Raw genomic sequence first — 22301 nt, 5'->3', positions numbered from 1 at the left:
AAAGGCTGCATGTTTTAGTTTATCAGCGACGACCGCGTGAATTTTCGTAGACGAATTTCTGCTTGTCCCAAATGAAAGATGAAATTCAGTGTTGATGCGCGTTGATGTTTACATTTTAACAACTCATATGCGTTGCTTTTAATTGTGTTAATGCTATAATATCGCACTTTCGACCCCCGCCATTCCTCGAATACGCCAAAGCGACAAACCACAACCATAATATCAACCAGTTCATCTTCTACAGACACTGCCAGCACATACCGTAGCACAAAATAAAAACACATATCGATCTTTTTGTATGGTTTTAACGCCGAAATAGATATCGGGCGCAACTGGTTTGTTATACTGTCGACGCGTACATCGTTACAGACCAAAATGCCCGTTTTATTGCAGTCTGGGAAAACGCAGTGGGTGTCAGCTTTGAAGTTATCCTCTGTAGCAATGGTGATATTTCTGGGTGAGTACAAAAATGCTTCTGCTATGGACAAAAATGAATATCTTCCTTAAAATAATAAATCATTTTCGATGCGTTTGTGCGCGAGAGGAGGAGGGGTGTGTTTGTTTGTGTATTGACGTGCTCATAACGACAAACCTGTGGACTTCACGAACATCAACATCGTAGATAGGTTTAGATGAATTAAAGACAATTTTGCCAAACAGATTTTATGTAATCTCGGTTTATTAATGCCTAGACAGTACGCGTAATTACGCAAAAATCTACTAAATCCGTGTCATAGCCTTTATGTCGTTTGGTGATCTCGTCGTGGCAGAGGATTAACATTGGTACATGATATAAACCCATCTGATATCGTCTATACTGTTAAATTATGTAAGTGTATATAAAGAATAATGCTGCTAAGCATCTTCTTGTCATCGTGCGCGCGTCCTGCCGCGTACATCAGCGTCATTATATTGTATATCCCTGGCACTTTTGTAATGTTCGCATTGTTAAAGGAAAAAAAAGGAAAGAAACATCAGCGTCATTATGAAACGCCATTTAAAGGGGTCATGACATGCTTTATATTTTGCTGTCTAATGGGCCATCTTGGTCCTGCTGGTATTATCCATAACAAAGAAAAATGTATAATAAAGATCAAGATTATTTCTCTTTGTCAGGTTGTCTTTCTATAATACATAATTACAAATTTCTGAAAGAAAATTCAGGCTATAAACTGTAATGTTTCACTTTAAATAAAAGTATAGCAATTCATCACACAACTGAACAGAATTAATTTAATTAATCCATTTAGCTTTTATTACTAATTGTTGACTTATAGTTTTGACATATTGTCTATAGTAAATATTTGCATCATACTATACAGTACTTAGCTACAGGTCTCTTTTAATGTTGTCACATTAGTGGCAAGAAAAAGTATGTGAACCTTTTGGAATTTCATGGTTTTCTGAATAAATTTGTCATAAAATGTAATCTGATCTTTATCTAAGTCAAGGGTATTGACACAATGTGTCTAAGGGTGTTTTCACATATGTAATTCGGTTCATTTGGTCCAGACCAAAAGCAAAAAATAATACATTGTAACTTTTTTAGCAGTTTTGGTTCCTTTTCACACCACACTGATCGCTCTGATCCGCACCAGTTGAAACTAACCAAAATTCTGTCATGTGATAAGATTCACATCACTCATTGGCCACATGTATTTGAACGTATTTCCTAAACTGCCTCTCGATTGGTTAGAATCAAAGTGCGCGAAATTCCAACGGAACCCCGGAAGTAAACAAAAAGAAGGAAAATACAGCAGACACCATGGACAGACAACTGCGCCCTGTAATTATGCAGTCACTCCAGAAAACCGCGATTGTGCGATCGCGCGATAAATTGCATAATCAGCCAAAGTCCACATATTTATGCGGGGCTGCATTTTTTCCAAATACGACGCACTTTCGCCGCATTAATTACATATTTCCGCGCACAAAATATGCGGGGCTTGCATGATTTCATAATCTCTGCATTTTCGTAGCAAAAAGTCACATATATATTAGCAGAAAGTTGAAAAATGTTGCATTTACTTCCCAAAAGCACAGCCGTGTCCTCTATTGCCATCGGAACGTTATGAAGTGACGTGATTATGTGACGTGAACATCATTGCAGCTTTTGCAAGTTTCCGCAGTTTTTGCAAGTTCCGCAATTTTCGCGAATTCCCGCAACTCCATCGCATAAATTGCATAAATATCCCGCATATTCCATCGCATTTTTTAAGAAAACGTGCCGCAAAATCGAGGATTTTTGCCCGCAACAATCACAAAAAAACTCGTTCATTAACGTTTTTCTGGAAGGACTGATTATGTCTCCGTGGTTGTTATACATAGTTTGTATACAGCACTCTAGACAAACCGTTCATTTTCAGAATGAATCGCGGATGCGGTTTGAAACAACGTTTTAATGCACTACAAACGGCGAAGACACCGAATTTCTGAGGCTCCTCCTCACAACTCCAGGTATGTCTGCGATCTGTCATTGTGCTAATATTGCTAATAGAAACTGTCAACAAACACTTCCTCATCCGATAATGCACTGCGCAGCTGACTACGGGAGCTGGTTTAGTCCAAAATGCGCAGTACTTTTGCAGTTAGGTTGGTCACCACAAACGAACCACTCTAGAGTTCGTTTGAAAGCTTACCGTCTCGGTCCGCTTGTTTGGTCCGTTTTTGGTGCGCACCAGAGTTTGATTGCTGCATTCTCACTTGCCCAATTGAACTGCACCAACTGAGCAATCGAACTCTGGTACAATTCTACCAAACTAAACAAGGCAGATGTGAAAGCACCCTAAAAACAATTAAACAAAAATTCTGATCTTTCATGTCTTTTTTGAACACACTCATTCAACATTCAAAATGGTAGTGGAAAAAGTAAGTGAACCCCCAGAATTAATAACTGGTTGACCCCCCTGGCAGAAAAAACCTCAACCGGGTGCTTCCTGTAGCTGTGGATCAGACCTGCACATAGTTGATCTCTGGCATAACTGCTTTAGCTCTGTCATATTTTTTGGACGTCTCATGTGAATGGCCCTCTTCAAGTCAATCCAGAGCATCTCTATTGGGTTGATATTTGGGCTCTGACTTGACCACTCCGTTTTTGCCATTTAGTGGGAGTAACCGCAGTCACTTTCGCCGAAGGTGACGACACGTGCATACCTTTTATACCATATTTTGTGGTCTATAAGCCGTGTTTTTTTTTTTCATTAACTTGGCTGGTGTTGCGTCTTACAGTCAGGTGCGCCTTGTAAGTCAGTATGAATTAATTTGGACATTTATGAGGCAAGAGACCACATTACCGTCTACAGTCGCGAGAGTCCGCCATATGCTGCTTCTGTATTTATGTAATTTAATGAATTCTGTAATGTGGAGTGAAGAGTATGCGAACTTCACGCTATGGTTTGTTCGGTTAATTTAGCCTATTCAACCTTCCAGGTAAGTGTATGCTATGTTTTATCATTTAAATAACTGATTATATTACTTTAACGTACAGACATCTATTCAGTCTGCTGTTCTGTCTGCTATTGTTTAGTTGAATAACTTGCCTTTCCAGATTAAATGTCTGTTCTTTGGCTTGGATTTTGTGAAATAATTTTCGAAATAATTGCAACGTATAGTCCACTGTGACTTAAATATGTTATTTCGTCTTAATGACGTATTTTTAAATGATACGGCTTATACTCGGGTGCGGCTTATAGTCCGGAAAGTACGGTAGTTCAATCTTAGTTTCATAAGTCCACTAAACATTTTGCCAATACCGTTGTGGAGTGTCACTGTGCTCTTGTGCAAACAATGTTATTTTTGTAAGCAGTGGCTTCCTTCGTGGTGTCCTCCTGTTAATAACCTGCTTGTTCTGTGTTTTACATATTGTAGACTCATGAACGGAGATGTTAGCAAGTCCCAAATGATTCCTTCATTTGGGGTTGTTTCTTTACCTCATTGATGACTCTTCGTTGTGCTTTTGGTGTCATTTTGACTGGGTGCCCACTTCTTGGTAGAGTAGCAACAGTCCCAAAGTGTCTCCATTTGTAGATTGCCTGTAGACTCTTGAATTTCTAAAGTCTTTGAAATAACTTTTTAACTCTTTTCAGCTGTATGTAAAGCAACAATTCTTGATCGTAGCTCCTCTGAAAGCTCTTTTTGGCGAGGCATGGCCCACATAAGCGTGATCTTTTTGTGCAGAGCAAACTCAAAAAGTTTGAGGGTTTTTTCAGTCAATGGCCCTGTCCCAAATGGCGCACTTCATGTGGACTTTTCGGTCTTGTGGCCTTAAATTGCGCATGCTCACTTAGTCTACGAGTCCGTAGGGTGTCCCATCTGTCATTTTTACGCCTCGGAATGAGCTCATCAGCGCCCCCTTTGCTCTCTTGATGCCGTCTTCAGCGAAGTCCGCACTGCAGCAGGCTTCACGCACTTTACCAACCCAGAAGTCCTTGCGAAACAGCATTTAGACCAATCAGACGACGGGTGGGAGTTTACACTGATGGGCAACTTTTCTTCCTATTTTCGATCTGACGCTCAAGTCTGTCCTAAAATACGACTCCGGTGCACCCTCTTGGACTCGTGTCAAGGGTCTCTAAGGTCTGCACTACATGATGCCATCAAAGTGGGGACTCTGAGGAGGTCCACAAGTCCGGAGTGTGCCATTTGGGACAGGGCCAAAGTTAGGGTGACCATACGTGCCATTCTTCCCGGACGCATCCCTTCCAGGGTTTCGGTGCGTCTTCCGGAAGTCGTATTTGTTGACTGCATACGCCATTCAGTTAAAAACATAAGATATACAATCGTAGTTTCATTCTTACCTTAAAATGTAACGGTTGCTTTTCTGTAATAATAATAATAATCCTCTATGATGTATGCGGTCGACAAATACGACTTCCGGAAGACGAACACAAAATCCTGGACGGGATGCGTCCGGGAAGAATAGCACGTATGGTCACCCTAGCCAAAGTATAGCTCTAGTCCAAACCTCCAAACGTATTATCTTGACCAGACTCCAGATGTGCTAAAACCTCCAATTAGCTTTTTTGAGGTCATTAACTCAAGGGTTCACATACTTTTTCCACAAGCACTATGATGTTTTTTGGTTATAATCATTAAAGACATGAAAGATCAGCATTTTTGTGTAATTATTTTTAGACACAATGGGGTGGTTTCCCGGACAGGGATTAGCTTAAACCAGGACTAGGCCTTAGTTTAATTAGGAAATATAACTAGTTTTAACAAATATGCCTTCCTAAATTATTACTTGTCTGCATTTTTAAGCAAAACAAAGGGCACTGATGTATTTTAAGATATGTCAGTGCAAGTTGTTTATAGCTCTTTCATTTATTTTAGTCTAGGACTAGTCTAATCCCTGTCTGGGAAACCGCCCCATTATGTTTGTCAATACCCTTGACTTAGATGAAGATCATATCACATTTTATGACAAATTTATTCAGAAAAACATGAAATCCCAAAAGGTTTGCATACTTTTCTTGACACAGTATTTATAAGATGTCACATTTACAACTCACTTTTAAAGCTACTTTATAAAAAACTATAAATAATATATATATATTTTTCTTGTCTGAATAAAATGAAGTGTTTCTACACAGCCACTAGAGGGCGTAGAAAGAGCATTTCAGTAGAAGTGAGAGATCACATGCAATTATCCAACAAGTCCTACAAATCAAGAAAATGTAATAAGATAAGATAAATATTAATATTTATGATGATAATGGGCCCAGGATGAAAGTATATTATAAATTGTATAATTAACCATTTAATGTCTGTATAAAAGCAAGTTGCAGTTAGGAAATCAATTGAATCTACAATTATTTAATGTACTTACATGCTCAGGTGGCTTCATGTGGATTCATGTACTGTAGTGGTGGTTGAGGAGATTCCCCCATTCATATGTAAAGCGCTTTGAGTACTGAGAAAAGCGCTATATAAATGTAAGGAATTATTACTATTATTGTAGTTCAAGGCACTGTTTTCTTTAACCCTTTGTTACACAGATCAACATCTTATAATGTCAGACAAACAGACACATACATACATACATATATTAACAGAAAATGACTTAACATTTTCTGCACGTCCTGTCATTTTATTTTGACTTCCAGTATGCACTTCATGTCATTAAATAAATTATGTATATTAGGTATACATGCAATTTCCCAAATCCAAATATATCGCATATGTTTCATGTTGCATTACACTGTTGAAAAAGCCTTTCTTCTGACTTTTTTTAATAAGACACAACATGCAATGTCTTTCTTGTTGTGTGTTTACACTGAAATAAATGATACAGTTTAAATACACATGTCATACAAATTAAATCTACAGCAGTAACCCATCTGAGTGTGTGACGTATGTATATGCACTTGAATCAGATACACAATGTACATTTTTCACAACTATCGTTTTACTGTAACCTTCAGAGCAGCAAAAAAGAGGACAGAGACAGTGCAGGGAGGGTGTAGGTTTGTCAGCGATTATTGTGAAAGAGAGAGAGGGAGCTACACTGCAGTATTTTATGCCTACAACACCGAACCTGAGTATTGGTATTTGGACATAGACATCAGTTTAGTAGCTTACAGATCTGTCACGGACCCCTTGGAGACATCAGATGTTGTCTTACCCAAAGATTATGTTAAACAGTTTGCAGATGGTCGAGATTTAATAATACCACAAAAGTATTATGCGCAGTTTGACGTTTCAGCCCATGCAGCAATGCAGTTATGAAAAGTGCACGAGAATGGTTGTAAGTTTGTCTGCTGTGTCGCAGCAGCACAGAGTGCATGAACTAAATATACGTACATAAGGGTAAAATGTGGGTGGGGCGGTATTGACGTAGTGACAGTATTGAGTAACACACCCGGCTGAGTGCTGACTCTGCATGTGTGTGTGTGTGTTTCTGCTGAACGTGCATGTGTCTCTTTGTGTGTGTGTGTATTTTAGTCTACACCGAGAGACAGAGTAGGGCCTGATATACAGGTGATTCATATGTGCATTAAAGGCAGTATATCATGCATTTCTGCATGCATCCGTACTGTAGCACTAAAACTAGCATGCAAAAAGAATAATAGGAAATAATAATCATTTAACACTCATACTTTGTATAGCTCAGTAGGTAGGCATTGTGTTAGCAGGATGATTCTCAGGAATTACTGATAAATAATATATAGCTTGAATGCACCATACATAGCTTCAGATAAAAGCATCCGCCTAATGCATAAAATGTAAAATCAATACAGTACGTATTTGTGTGGATGTTAGTCTGTTAGACTTCTTGGTACCGAACAGCTGTAGTCCTTGCTCTCTATCCATGAGGACACCTGATTTTTCTAGAGGGAGGGTGTCAGACTAAACTGCAGCACTCTGAGGGGCGGTGGGTGGGGAGGGAGGGGTGTGATGAAGTTGCCGCTATTGCTGCAGAGAGAAACCTGCCGATAAACCATCACTGCAGCAGTGGGAACTTGTCCAGAAACAAAAAAACTCCAGGCTGCAGAGGAATGAAATGGTGCAGAGTCACTGAACGTACACCTTACCATTACATGAACAAACACGGACACACACGTCATAGACATGCACTGAAACGTGTACTGCATTTGAAGGGTCATGCTTACATGGGTGCAGATTCTTAAGGTCGGCAGGAAATTAAAACTTGTTTGCTTTTTTTAGCTTATATCATCTAAACCAGTTGTTCTCAAACGTGTGTGCGGGCCCCCTTTAGGGGGGCGCAAGATAGTCCCAAGGGGCCCCAGTTTTATGAATGTTTTTTAAATACATTAAAAGTCACTTATAACACTGGTCTGTTAAATGCTGTATTCTGATTGGTTGAGAAATGTTCTGTGGGTATGCATTATTTTTTGATAACCACATACCTTACTTGTCAAATGTCTTAAAAACAGGCACCAGAGCAAGGTTTGTGGTAATCGTGGTATAAGAGGAATAATTAACACCGGTCCTTTGAATTATTTGAAAATAATGCACACCCGTGGGGTAACGGCACGACGCATTACCACCTTTGGTGTGCATTATTTCTTATTATTACACGGCTCTATTATTATTGGTCAGTTGAGACATTTGCAGGTCAGTTCTTTTCAACAATAACTGCTCCAAAGTAATAACGCATAGCCGGTACTACTTTTACGAGTAAAATTGCTCCGCGCCAATAATGATTACTGTTTGGCGCCATCTTGTGACAAACACTGGACAGCCACAATTAAGAATGGAAAATTTGGACATTAATTTTAACATGTATGGAAAAAACAAAACATTTAAACAGTGGATAGAAGAACGAACAACGACAAGACACCGAGAGCTTACTGAGACTGAACTTGACAAAATAGAGCATGACAGCTACGAAGCCAACACACAAAAAAATACAGAATGGGCATTAAAACTTCTCAAAGACTGGCTAAAAGAGAAAAAAATGGAGAAGTATGAAGCAGAGGATCTTAATAAGGTATTACGATCATTTTATGCATCTGTGCAAAGTTTCGCGGAAGGATAAAAATGATAATTTAAAACAAATATGCCAATAAAATGTTTCAAATTCATATTCATGTCCAGTTTTTTCTTATGTGGCAAGTAGCCGTGTAATGAGCGCGATAATGTAGAGGCAGCCGGTAGTTATCGGGTAAATAAGCCCCTTCAGTGTGATACAAGACCCTCCGCTTCGCGTGGCGCCCTTCCGCAACTTTTTAAACCTGGAAGTATTGCCCTATGGCAAGCGGCTGCATGTCCGTGTCTGTTTTAAAGATCGCTCTGAATGGGATCTCTATGAAAAGTCCGTCACAAAAATGGAATTGTAAGGAAATAATGATAGTTTTTAAAAGTGGGATAAATAAGTATGAACTTGACTTCCAGCCTAGTGAAAATACCTCATTTATAAGTGTGCATCGATGTTGTTTCAGGTAGGAGTTGGACGTCCACCGTCAACCACAAACTGCAATTTTATATAGCAGTAAATGTAATAAAAGAGGCACCTTTTACTTAAATGTTCAAGTTTTGCAATATTCACTTCTTTGTGATGTTTATTACATGTGGTGTTCCGGTTGAAGTGCCCATATAAGGACTTCCACTGTACTTCCAGCACTCGTTATGCAACAGAATCAGTAGTCTAAAAAAACTTTCTGAAACTTGTACAAACCTTGACAAAGTGGATTCGGCACAGAAATACTTTGTCATACATTCAAATGCTTCTTTGAACTAGGGCTGTGCAATTAATAGTGTTTTAATCTCAATTTTTTTCAAAATTTAACTCTTTCCCTGCCAGCGTTCCTTTTTAAGTTGCCAGCCAGCGTCAGCATCCTCCATGATTTTCACAAAAGTCCAATGCCCTCCAGAAAAAGTTTACAAACATACAATATATCAAACAAAAGAACAGACCCTCCGCTTCAAAAAAAAAAAAAAACGTTTCATCGCACCTTCATAAACTCTTTCGCCGCCATTGACGAGATATCTCTTCAATCAAGAGAAAACGCTTCCCTGCCAATGACAAGTATTTCCGGCTTTCCGCAATACCGCTATTATCCACCAGGTGGCGCCCTTCCGCAACTTTTTAAACCCGGAAGTATTGCCCTATGGCAAGCGGCTGCTTGTCTGTGTCTGTTTTAAAGATCGCTCTGAATGCGATCTCTATGAAAAGTCCGTCACAAAAATTGAATTATCTCTGCTTTTTGCTCAAAATGTGGTGTTTTTGCAGAAACATACTCATATTCAAAAGCTGATTACAAATAAACCACTGAAGGTAGGATGAAACGGGTTTCTCCGTTCGAAAGCAGAGGGTCTGTTCTTTCATTTGGTATATTTTGTATGTTTATATATTTAAAGAAGAACATTTTCTAGAAGGCATTAAACTTTTGTGAAAATCATGAAAAATGCTGGCGCTGGCAGGCACCTTATAATTTACTCCGAAGCAACTTCTGTGGCTTTCCTGAGTTTTTTAGGGCTGCCAACTTGGCATAATTACTCAGGTTCTTGCATTGTTTTCTAAGAAGTGTCTTCTGTAGGCTGCTTGACCAAAGAAAACTCATCACATTTCATATAACCTTCCAATAAATGAGGATTATGTGAACTATAAAATCCTGGTAATGAAAATCCTGGCTCATGTCCTCTGATAACAGTCATTCTAGGTTCCCCGTTTCTTAAAGATGATCCATTTCCTGAACATGTTGTTGTTTGCTGATGCCATCTGACACCAGTTAATATGTTGTGTTCAATGTCATGGAATTTTCTTCAGGGGGGCCCTACTCAAGAGAACCACTTATCTAGGCCAAGGACGTGGTCCTAATAGTGTATACCTAGCAAACAGCTACAACATTGATTTAGGCTAATGGTGTAGAAACAATGCAGCCTTTCTAAAATCTTACAAATGGTTTATGGAGGCATTTTAAATCTAATCAAGGTTATAAGGAAATAATGATAGTTTTTAAAAGTGGGATAAATAAGTATGAACTTGACTTCCAGCCTAGTGAAAATACCTCATTAATAAGTGTGCACTGATGTTGTTTCAGGTAGGAGTACGACGTCCATCATCAACCACAAACTGCAATTTTATATAGCAGTAAATGTAATTAGTGGAAATAAAGCGGCACCTTTTACTAAAATGTTCAAGTTTTGCAACATTCAAAACAAATGTATTCATTTAAATAGATAACACGTTATTGCCCAATGCTTCATGCAAACAATTTTAGATGTAATTTAATTGAAAAAAAATATCCTATTCATGGGCTTTAGGACTTTTCAAGCATTTCAAAGCACACATGTCTACTTTTTTATAGACATATTATGCAAATGACAATAAAATGTCTCACCATTCAGATGACTTGAATAAGCTTTTCTACATTTCTCACAGCCTTCCCAGCCAATTCCATGGATGTGTTGGTGCCACAGCAGATCAATGCGCTCAATGGCACTAAGATCAAAATTCCCTGTACGTTTACATCATGCTACAAACTGGACCCCAGCAAGTTTGCCATGAACTGGACCTATCAAGAGACAATCAATAGCACAGAGGAGATGGTGAGTAATTTAAAAAATTTAATACAGTAAACTTTTATTTTAATGCCCTTATAATTTGTTTACATAGAAGTTAATCCAGGAAATGAAGTTGTGCTTATAAAGCCATTTTATTGAGTCTTTAAAATATTACTAGCAGATTATCTTTCTTTACTAAACCCTACTTTCATCCAAAACTTCTTTCTTTCCAAGTTTATGACTTACAAGAACAAGATAACACCCTTGAAGTCCAATCGATTTGGAGACCGGGTCTTGTTTACCGGAAACCTGGACAAGAACGACCTGTCCATCACTATCTCAGATGTGCAGCTGACCGATGAGGGCATCTACCACTGTTATGTGCGCAACCCCCCAGACCGCATTCTGGGTCATGGCACCATCCAATTCCTCGTCTTTACTGAATGTAAGGCTTGGACATGGGCTGAGAAACTGTAAAACAAACGTTGTCTGCCCTTCAACTCTGGTTACTTTAGAGCAGTTAATAATGAATGTGTTTTTCTTAGTGTAGATGTTAAGTCCAGAATTAAAATTAATGTTCAGTAACAAAAACATAGTAGGTGCTAAAGTCCCCCTGTGATGAAAATCAACTTCTGTTTATATGTCTATGTGTTTTTTTTAATATGCTTTAAGACAAACCATGTGCAAATTAATCATTCAACAATATTGCTGCGTATTTCTCCATAATTGTTTTGTTTTCCAAAGACTCGAAACCCCTGTTTGAAATTGATTGGACTATTTCGCATATTCATAGATCTGCGTATATTAAATGAGTTAAGGGGTGTAGAGTTGCATTCAATCTGTTTTAAGGCATGAATAAATAATCATTACAGGAAAAACATTTACATATTGATTCTCAAACATGAGTTTTAATGGATAAAATTATCGACTACAGGGGGACTTTAAGACCTGGCCAAAATAAAATCTCATTTGTCCAGCTAATATTGCTATAAATTCTTTTCTTGCACTACATTACTCCTCATGCCAGTCTAGTGAATCTTTCTTTTGTTATGTGCAGTGCCTCCTCCAAGGGACTCGACCATCGCTGTTGCCATTGGAGCGTCTGTGGGAGGGATTCTTGCTTTGCTGATTCTGTCTATGGTGGTGGTAAAGTGCATTCGCAGGCATAAGAACCAGGAATTGATCTCAGACGAGCAGAAGATAGAAGAAGAGGGCAAAGTAGATGGAGAAGGAGGAACAGAAGAAGCCACAAAGTAAGAACATCTGTCTGTCTGTCCTTTTTAAAGAAAACAAGCTGTAAACACAATCAGATATGTTTTTTAACTGATCTTGGCCCACTTCGGAATGCACAGAATCGCACTGCAAGTCCCAGTAAGCACTGTGGACGTGCTGCGCGCTCAACATTGAGTGACATCCTCATCTCGCACTGTTGTAATGTCCAGCGTACTGTCAGGATTCCAGTATTAGTGGCAAACAGTTTCAGCACCATCACTGTTTCTTATTTTGAAAAACGTGTAAGTAGCTCGCTAGTGGCCAGTCAGACAGAAAAAGGTAAAAAAAAGTAGCATAGTTGAACTTGATAGGCGGAAATTTCGTGAGATGTAGAAAGTATGTTTTTTTGTGAAGTACGCAGATGGCCGCTTAATTGTTCATCATAAATTGTCACTCTGAGACGCACTGTGCAGAGACAGACGTGAATAAACATCATTTTAGATGTCCCGTTTGCAATCTCGTCATTCATAAGAATAGCACAAAGCTCGTCAAATGTCTTGTGTGTTGCATGGCCCTACATCGTACTGTTTGAAAGAAGCACAAAGGAATGGGCTCGCAATGAACAGTGAGGCATGCAGTGAGGAGACAGACGCAAGTAAATAAGGCTTTAGCACTCGGAATCAGAGACACGAATTCACAGCACTCAATGCAGAAACGGGATGAGGCATTGACTGTCCCTTGGCTGCAGGGCGTGTGTTATGCATATGGATCGTCTCATATCTTTTACTTATGGATGGCAATGGGATGGTGCGATCTTAGCTCACATTCACATTTAACCGTTTGAATGATGTATAAATAATAGCTGTATGTTCAAAATCAACAGAGTATATTTGCTTGTCTTTAGTAAGTTATTTAACGCCAAAATGATGGTTTGCGCAAGCTGTTAGTAAATCTGGCCCTTAAAGGGGTCATATGATGAAATGTTTTAATTTGTAAAATAAATCTTTGGTGTTCCCAGAGTTCAGATGTGAAACACCCTACAGATTGCCATTTTGTTGGCCTGAGCAAAAATGTTTAGTTTAGTTTTGGTTTAGTTTCGATGAAGGGTTACTTGAGCCTTACTGATAGGGCTGTGGGGGTACTTAGGGCTAAAAAGGTTGGGAACCACTGCTGTAGATGTAGTAACTATATCGTTACGCTAACCCGCAAACAAACACAAATTCCATAAGCAACACATTGTTTAATCAAAGTAGAATATCTGAATCCAGGGGTGGAGTGGGACCAAAAAATCTACTGGGAAATTTCGTATACCACCGGCCCTCCGTGGTAAAAAATGTCTCGTAGCCTATTTGTAGTAAAACTAGGGTAATACAAATCGTAATCAATTTGCCCCCCCCCCCCCAAAAAAAAACATTTTCATAATAATAATAAAATCATTAAATCATGGCTAATTTTCCTAAATGAGTAACTATACAAAATGCATTACCTCAGAGTTTATTTCGGTAATATTGCTTTTTTCCCGCTAATAATAATACAATTTACATGCCAATCCTGCTACCTTGTCTTTTTATTCATTTCATTATGCTGTTATATTAAGTTATGTGGATATTTAATGGCATATGAGACGTTCATTGCCGTTATATATTCAAATCATATCTGGAATAATGTGTGCATCTTTGAATAACGGTAAGAATACAGTTCATTTGAAAATAATTTTTGTCAAAGTTTTGAGAAATAATAATGTTGTGAGGATATTTATATATTTCAGTTGAATACTCTCGTCTATTAATATGGAAATCTAATAGAAATCTAATAGTAGGAAATATAAAATGTGATACTGCAAAGTTACCCTTATAAATTTTATTTATGATATATAGCCATATGGAGATAAACCTTTGTAAATGTGCTGATTTTATCCATTCAAGTACTGACCACCAGGCTAGAGATTTTAAACATCCTTAATCCACACTTTCTATCAAATAGTCTCCGCTTGATGGATCAATCCGACTGCATATGTACTGAAATAAACAGGCATTCGGCATTCGATAGGGGCCGTTCAATAATCCCCCTATATTTAAAAAAAATCCTAAACATGGTTGGACCTGGCGAACAGGTTGAGCACTTTTATATAGCTTACTGTGTTCAGCAAAGAGGCTGCACAGTTTGACCAGCGGGAAGCGGCCGCACATCAGGCCGCCAGACAGGGTTGCTAAATAACTTGCAATGTATAACTATTAACCATTATCAGACCGGCCCTCGCAGCCTCAAAACACTACCGGCCCACCGGGAAATGTCCCGACTCTCCCGATGGCCACTCCGCTAATGTCTGAATCCATCTCAATACAATCATATAACATACCTACCTTACCAAAATAAACAGTGCAACAACCCTTTCAGACCCTTTGCCTCCTGCAGCTGTTTGCATCTCGTGGTAAAGTAGTAAAGTTACCGATGTTAATTTGGGATTTTGCTCTTTGCTGATCCAGGCAGTTTTTGCTGTTGTTGTTTTAAAAGATGTCTTTCGTTTTGTGGCTCCTGTGCAGGTTGTCAGTTCAGCAGGAAAGTTTGCCAGGTGAGTGAACACAGCGATGACGTATGGTGTCTGCGTGAACAGGCTGCGCGGTGGCATTGAAATTACGCTTACAGATGAGGGACAAAAAAGGCAACGTCCATTCGGATCTATGATTGGTTGAACATTTTTTGGTCACACGCCTTTCACAGATGACATACATTTCTACAAATACATTTAAACAACTTAACATAGTGATTGCTATCAGGATGTGAGGAGACTTTTAACCAGCATAACTAAAAAAAAAATCTGGATCAAATCAGATACCCTGCCTTTAATATATTGTATGTTTATATATTTAACAAAAAGCATTTTCTGGGATGCATTAAACTTTTGTGAAAATCATAAAAAATGCTGGCAAGGAAAGAGTTAAGATAAGATCTCAATGTACTTACTATAGCAATCTTGGTTAATTATGCATACTTACATGCAAATAACTCTAAATCAAACCCTAGCCTTAACCCTATATTAAGTGAATGTTGTTACTTTATATTTCTGTAAACTGTAAATATAGCCACAAGGTTTTTACATTAAAATATCTAAAAATACTATTTATATATTTTGTTCACATGTGTACTTACTGTCACACTCCCTGCCCATTCTCCTGCCTGTTTCCTCTGGTTTCACCAGTTATCTCCCTCCGGACTGCATTACTCAACATCTTCCACGCTCCCTCAACTGTTTCATGTTTGTCATTATCCTCACCTGCCAGCCATCATCCTCATCATCTCCACACCATTCTATGTTGTATTTAAAGTGTGTTTCTTTGCCAGTCTGCCTGTTCCCTTTTATTTTATTTTTATTAAAGTTTATCATATTCATCATTCTCCGCGTCTCCAGTTATTTCCTTTGTCACACAGAAGAACGGACCTAAAAGGATTTAATGTAATCATCTTTCAAGACAGAATCCCTGTCAAGGATTACATTGAGGAGTTTTTTAAGCTCTGCCTGCTGATGCCATTGAACAAACCCACTCTGAAGACGATCTTTTGGAGTGGACTGGATGACCACCTATACAACCAGGTACCAGTTAGCGCTCCACACGTTCCCTAGCAAAATACCTGGACATTGTGTCGGAGTTGTGTGGCTCACCCCTCACAGTGTCCAAGGCTAATGACAGCACTGACTACATTTCACACTCTAATCCCCACTCCATTCAAGTCCTCCTGGCACCAGCAGATGTCTGCATGGAAGCCATGCCGACCGTGGAACTCCTCATTCCAGCTCTAATCCTCTTGGTGGTCACCTCAGTACACTCATATTCAGAGTGCATGACATAGTCCACCCCTGACTTTGCTCATCTCCCTGAGGACATCCACGAGCCTGCTCTCCTTCCAGAACTTAGCCATGAGCCCGCTGTCCTTCCCAGACTCAGCCACAAGCCTGCTCTCCTTCCCGAGTCCTTGGAGCTTCTTGTAATGGGTATGCCGGATGGTTTGGTCCAACCCTGTTTCCTGCCCTGCCCTTTGCTCCTGGATTCTTCGCTCGTTTCGCCTAGGTCTGAGTCTCCTCTGCCCCTGCTGGTTCCTTCCAGCTCCCTGGCCAACATGATCTCATGGTTCCGTGGTGTGGTCATGGAGTGTTTTGCTCATTTATCCGTGTCATTGTCACGGATCCCCGCGTTTTTCCGTGTCCGTGCCACGGACTTTCTTTTCTGTGTCGGTTTCACATGTTGGTTGCTCAATTGTTTTCCCTATTTTTAAACCATTGTCGCATGGGTTTGAAGTTAGATTTGGGGTTTGGGTAAAGATGTCACTTTAACAATTGGTTTATACTATTTTTTCCAGATTTTTAAACAATTGTCGCCTGACGTTAGGGTTAGAGTTGGGTTTGGCTTAGGATGTAATTTTATGTAACAGAAAGTCGTTCTAACCCCAAACCTAAGCGACAATGGTAAGAAAATAGGAAAAACAATTCAGCAACCAACACGCGAAACCGACACAGAAAAGAAAGTCCATGGCACGGACATGGACAAACGCGGAGATCCGTGACAATGACAGGGATGAATGAGCAAAGTATTCTGTGACTATAACACGGAAATTCGTGAGATCAGGTTTCCCTGGCTCTGTCCATAATTTGTCCCACTATGGCTCCTTCTACACTAACTCTGCCCTGCTCTTTGGGTCGCTCTCCTTTCCAGGATTCATTGCCTTTGCTGGTGCCTCGGCTTCGCCTTGTGTCCCTTCATCACCAGCTTGGTCCTCTATAGCGGACTCCCTGGCTGCCCCTCATTCCTCCGGGCCTATGACTCCTCCTCGTTCTATCAGTCCTTCAACTCCATCTTGGCTCTGTGCTCCCTCTGCTCCACTTTAGTCCATTATCCCAAAGGCTTTATGCCTTGGACTTCTCGACTCTGCCTGGTTCTCCACCTCAGCCTCCGTCAATTGGCTCCCAGGCTCCACCCAGAAGTTACACCAGTCCTCCGCATTCCTCCCTCTGTCAGCACCACCTTGGTGGTTCCCTCTGCCTGCCTCACCTGTGTCCAGGATGCTCCCATCCTGGGATGTACTCTGCTCGTGTTTAGCCATGAAGTCATGCCTCTCGTGAGGGGGAGTACTGTCACACTACCTACCCATTCTCCTGCCTGTATCTTCCTCTGGACTGTATCCTCCATGCTCCCTTACCTGTTTTATGTTTGTCACCATCTGCCAGCCATCATCCTCATCTTCTCCACACCATATATAAGCACTCTCTGTTTTCTCCATTGTTGTTCATTCTACATTGTATTTAAAATGTGTTTCCTTGCCAGTCTACCTGTTCCCTTTTGTTTAAATATTAAAGTTTATTGTATTCTTTATTGTTTGAGTCTCCAGTCATCTCCTTCTTCAAACACACCTAACACCTGCATTATGTTTTTAACAATGTTTGAAATTTGAAGTTAGGGTCACTTGTCAATGCCATTATGTCTGAGTTATCATTGGTTTACGCTTGTGCTGCCCTAGAACCCACTAATGTGGGTAAAAGCAGACTGTGGGTCACTCTTGTATGCAGAAGTAGTACTCGAAGCATGCTACTCTGTTACTCTGGGCTTACATTATAATAGGACAGTTATGAAACTTTAATTGAAAATGTCATCTATGAACATAATTTGGGAGTCCTGTCGGATCGATTTTTATCAACAGTAAAGGTAAAGACTACCTAGTGTTCCATGCTCTTTCACAGCATCATCCAGCTATGATAATAGTGGCAAAAATTACATATTGTGCCTGGTACCGCAAAGCGTTTTGGTTCCTGTGTCACATTCTCAGATATTTTCTGTCTTTCTTTTACCTTACAGAAATGCATAATTCTCCTGCCTGAAGATGATGTGTTAAACATGTCCGACTCTTCGTCCTGTACCTGTCTCATCTAACATTCCTAAAGGCTTGATTTTTTTGTGTTGCCAACAAATGTGTCATATAACCGTGGAACGATCTCTGCCACAGTGTCAGGGTGTCCAATCACTGATGACAAATTACAGTAGGCTGAAAATGGCCTTTTCCACACAATATGCCAGGTTAAGGTGGTAACACAGCATTTTCTCTCCTACTAACTACTGCCAGTGGATTAGCCATCCAGTATTTCTGCTGAGAATTTTTTAAATGGAGTTTTAAGCACACATATTTCTCTTTAAATCTGCCAAAGTATTTTTACCCTTATGGTGTTCTGACAGAAAATCACTGCCCTCAACTTTCTCTCAAGTGGGTGTGAAAACCTAATGTTTTTATGTACGTGTACGATTGTTTGAATGCATGTGTGCCTTCTCATTGTGCTAGCTTTGCTGTCATGTCTGAATGTTAATGCTGTTTTTACAATCTAATGGGAGAAACAGAGTAATATTTAGCAGTATTATCATTGGAACATGTTCAGTCTTCCACATTTATGATTTTCTAGTTTTAAAAAAAGCTACAGTACAGCATGTCGTAACTTCACCTTGAAGCAGATACAATCATTGCATGCCGATTCCCTTACATGTGATGCATATAAACGATCCGTCATTCTACATAATACGGCATTCACACATAACAATCGTTATTATTATGTGGCAAATGAAACTTTCAGGTGATACAGTACTTGTATTTATAGATAAAGCCAAAAAAACTAAGATACATTTATTTGCTTATATGCTTATGATTATGTTTTATATGTTTGTTGTAGTGTGTATTTTGAAATGTGTGAATTTCTTTTACGTGAGTATCTTGAATGTTGTTTTGTAAAGCTTTAGGTCACTATCGAATTTACCCACACTTTATATTTAATCTCATAATTATATTTCACAGATAATCTTATAATTTAAGTGAACGTGTCAAATATACTATATACTGTATTGTGCCCCAAAAAAATGTGGATATTTAAGCCTCATTTAAAATGAGTACATTTAATATATGAGTTTCAATGGTTGCATTAGATAAAATTTAAACGTTTGTAAATGTTTTTAAATAATGCTAGTCCTTTCCACAAAAAGGAACTTCTCTTAGGATTTATTTTGATTCATTGCATTTGCTGGTGTCAAGGTCCAAATGTTCAGTTTAAATATACCAAAAAATATTAAAAGTGAGGTTCAAGACCTTCATAATTATTTCCTGTTTCCGCTCATTTACTGTATATGGGCATGTGACCTTGTGAATTTCTTGTAATATGTTTTGTTTAAAAGTGCATGCTTCATATTTTGTTACCTAATGCATTGCACTCATACATTTTTAAGTGTTGCTTTTAAAGTGTCCTCACTTTAACATAAAACATTCATATCAACATAAGTTTTTGTTTTACTTTAACTTAACAAATTATGTTTATTAAGTGTAATAATTTCAACTTGTTTATACGTTATGCCACACTGTATACTAGTCCAAAACTTAAAAAAACTTAAGTGCAGATTAGTTTTGAGAAAAAACAGATTATAAGTGCACATTAATTGATATGAAGAAAGCACAAATTAGTGTAAAAGTAAAGAAAACACACATAGATTAATTAAGCGGTATAAACTACAATTCTAAAATTATATCGAAATTAACTCTGCTATTTTGGATTGTAACGCAAACAGATTGTGAACTTAGTTGTGGTGTGTTAGAAGTTGCAGTTTAGATGTATTTCATAAATAATTTTCGACAGTGTTACAGTATTATGTTACAGCAAATGTGATAATATTTTAAATAATTCAGTAAAAGCATTTTTTCTAAACTACGGAGCCCCTAAGGGGACATGGAGCGGAATTTTTTTAAAAGTTTAGTTTCAAGTGCGCACGCGATAGTTTCACGTAAGTATGTGAAACTAAACTTTTCAAAAAAATCTGCACATGATGGTTTTGCGTGAGCACATGAAACTAAACTTTAGATTTTTTTTACTCCAATTTCAACTTAGGGGCTCGGTACTAAACAGTATGTGATCCTGGAAAAAAATCAATTGGTAATGCCTAAAAAATCTGAAGTTTCTTTAACTTAAATTTTTTCACTTTAAGTGAAAAATTTAAGATGAAAATGTTTAAATATTTCAGGTGTTACCAAATGAAGTAATTTTTAAGTTGATCCAACTTTTACTTTCAACAGTGTAGCAAAGGTATACTGTAAGAAAAATGCTGTAGCTATGCAGCGGTTTGCCAGTAACTTACTGTAGATTTGCATGAGTCTCATGCAAAGCATTGTGGGAACCAGAAATCCTCATCAACTTTTCCATTTTTTCCTTCATATATTGGTTCCCAGAATGCTTTGCATGAGGCTGTTATTTAATGGCTTTATTCTGTAAAGATATAGACTTGTTAATGTTTCATGTTCATTTAACTTTGAACAAACTATTGCCAGCAAATAACATACATTTAAATTTACAGTAAGTTACTGGCAAACAGCTGTAATTTCTACAGAATGCTTATACAGTGTATATTTGTAGCTGTAAATATATTAAAAATGTATTTATCATTAGTAATATGTGTTGTGTAGGACTTAATTTGGACAACATTAAATGCGATTTTCTCAGTATTTCAGACTTTCAAATAGTTGTATCTCAGCCAAATATATGTGTAATATACAGCATATTTATTCAGCTTTCACATGATGTAAAAAAATCTCAATTTCAAAAATTCCTTTATGACTGGTTGTGGTCCAGGGTCACATATATTCTGTAAAGTAGCAGCGTATAAGTCAAAAAGCAAAGTGTCACTGTTATATTCCTGTGCTATGACTTCGCTAGGCAGTCGGGCATACAACGTTTGCATTCAGGTGATCATACTGTTTGTTTAGATGAGTTATAGGGCCAAAATGGCTCAGTAACACCGTAGTAATGGCGTATTTATTTCAAATATAAACATTATTTAAGGTTATTAAACCCAAAGGCTGGTCCCTTTTTCACCCAACTTTGGGTTGAAATTAATCCAGTATTTAAGAGTGTATACTGTATAGTTTGGCTATTATGGGGCACATCTACCCCTTGGGGACCCGAAGGGACCCCTACATACTGTATCATCTCAACCTCATAATATCACGGGAAGATGGTGACATGCTCTGTAAGGTTTTTACACATACACGTACCTGTCTAGTTCAGTTTTTATGTTAACAACAACTACTAACATTAAATGTGATGGGAAATACCATGGTTTTTGGACATGTATCATGACATCACCATGACATTTACCTTACCCTATTTAGCATAAATATTATGGTATGGTATCCTTCATTACTATTATTTTATATCGTTACTTAACCATAGTACTGCAACAGTATATTTGGGGGAATGTATTCTATGTTAAATATTGTATAGATTTTTTCGTGTTTAGATCTGTGTTCTCATTTTCAGTGTTTTGTAATCCAAAAAGGATTTACCCTATTGTGCACCATTATTAATATTTGATGAGTTTAAGCTCTGATTTGTCAGATGAAATTATTGATATGAACCGGGATATGAATTATGTTTTCAATTTCAGTTAAGTTTAGTTTTTTACACATGTGCATGTAAATTGTGAATTATTAACCATAATCTGTTTTTCAGTTGTTTTGCAATCTGATTCAAGTGTTTGTTTAGTCATAAAAACTCTTAACAAAACAATGTGATGGTTTAATTGACTTCTAGGATGGCTTGTGAATTTCAGTTATACATTTTAATAGCTGGTCTAAGCAGACATGTTGATCATTTAAATCTCTGAATACTCTTAAGACAATGATTGAGGCAATGATACTTGTTTACATATAATAATGATATTATAGGCATGATGTTGGATCAAAAAATAAAACTTTGCACTGCCAGGAGTCTGATGTTATGTGGTAAATGATTATATACTGACAGAAATATAATGTATTGTATAACCATGAAAAGTATACAGTTGTATTGCATTGCCTTGATGTGCATTGTCTTCTATTCATTTGCATATTTAATTTTATACAGTTTATGTTAACGCAAACACAGCTTATCTATGGAAATAATAGATGACAGCGGGTCGGCGAGCCTGAATTGAATAATTATTTACCATGCATGCCTCTGTTTCAGTGTTTCTATTACCGACTTATTAAAACATGTGCTTGCACTGCACCATAGCTGCATCACTGATTGTGTGTGTTTGTTTTTTTTTCAATAAAAACAAAGAAACTAA

General features: G+C 38.2%; 1 protein-coding gene across 2 annotated transcripts; it reads left to right on the top strand.

Annotated features, from left to right (window-relative positions):
- The first annotated feature begins 177 nt into the window (after window positions 1-177).
- scn2b (sodium channel, voltage-gated, type II, beta) lies at window positions 178-22301 on the top strand. Of its 2 annotated transcripts, XM_055196029.2 has the most exons (6): window positions 178-457; window positions 10847-11013; window positions 11203-11413; window positions 12026-12221; window positions 14724-14752; window positions 18027-22301. In XM_055196029.2, exons 1-6 carry the CDS (start codon window positions 376-378, stop codon window positions 18047-18049), a joined length of 708 nt encoding a protein of 235 aa, XP_055052004.2. In that variant the 5' UTR covers window positions 178-375; the 3' UTR covers window positions 18050-22301. The 2 variants fall into 2 exon arrangements, with proteins under 2 accessions (XP_055052004.2, XP_055052005.2); XM_055196030.2 differs by lacking the exon at window positions 14724-14752 and having other exon boundaries at window positions 182-457.

This window comes from Misgurnus anguillicaudatus, chromosome 24 (assembly GCF_027580225.2).
Source record: "Misgurnus anguillicaudatus chromosome 24, ASM2758022v2, whole genome shotgun sequence".
In the NCBI taxonomy this organism is placed as follows: Eukaryota; Metazoa; Chordata; class Actinopteri; order Cypriniformes; family Cobitidae; genus Misgurnus; species Misgurnus anguillicaudatus.
Note: the sequence above shows the minus strand (reverse complement) of the source record. Positions and strands in the feature narration are given on the sequence as shown.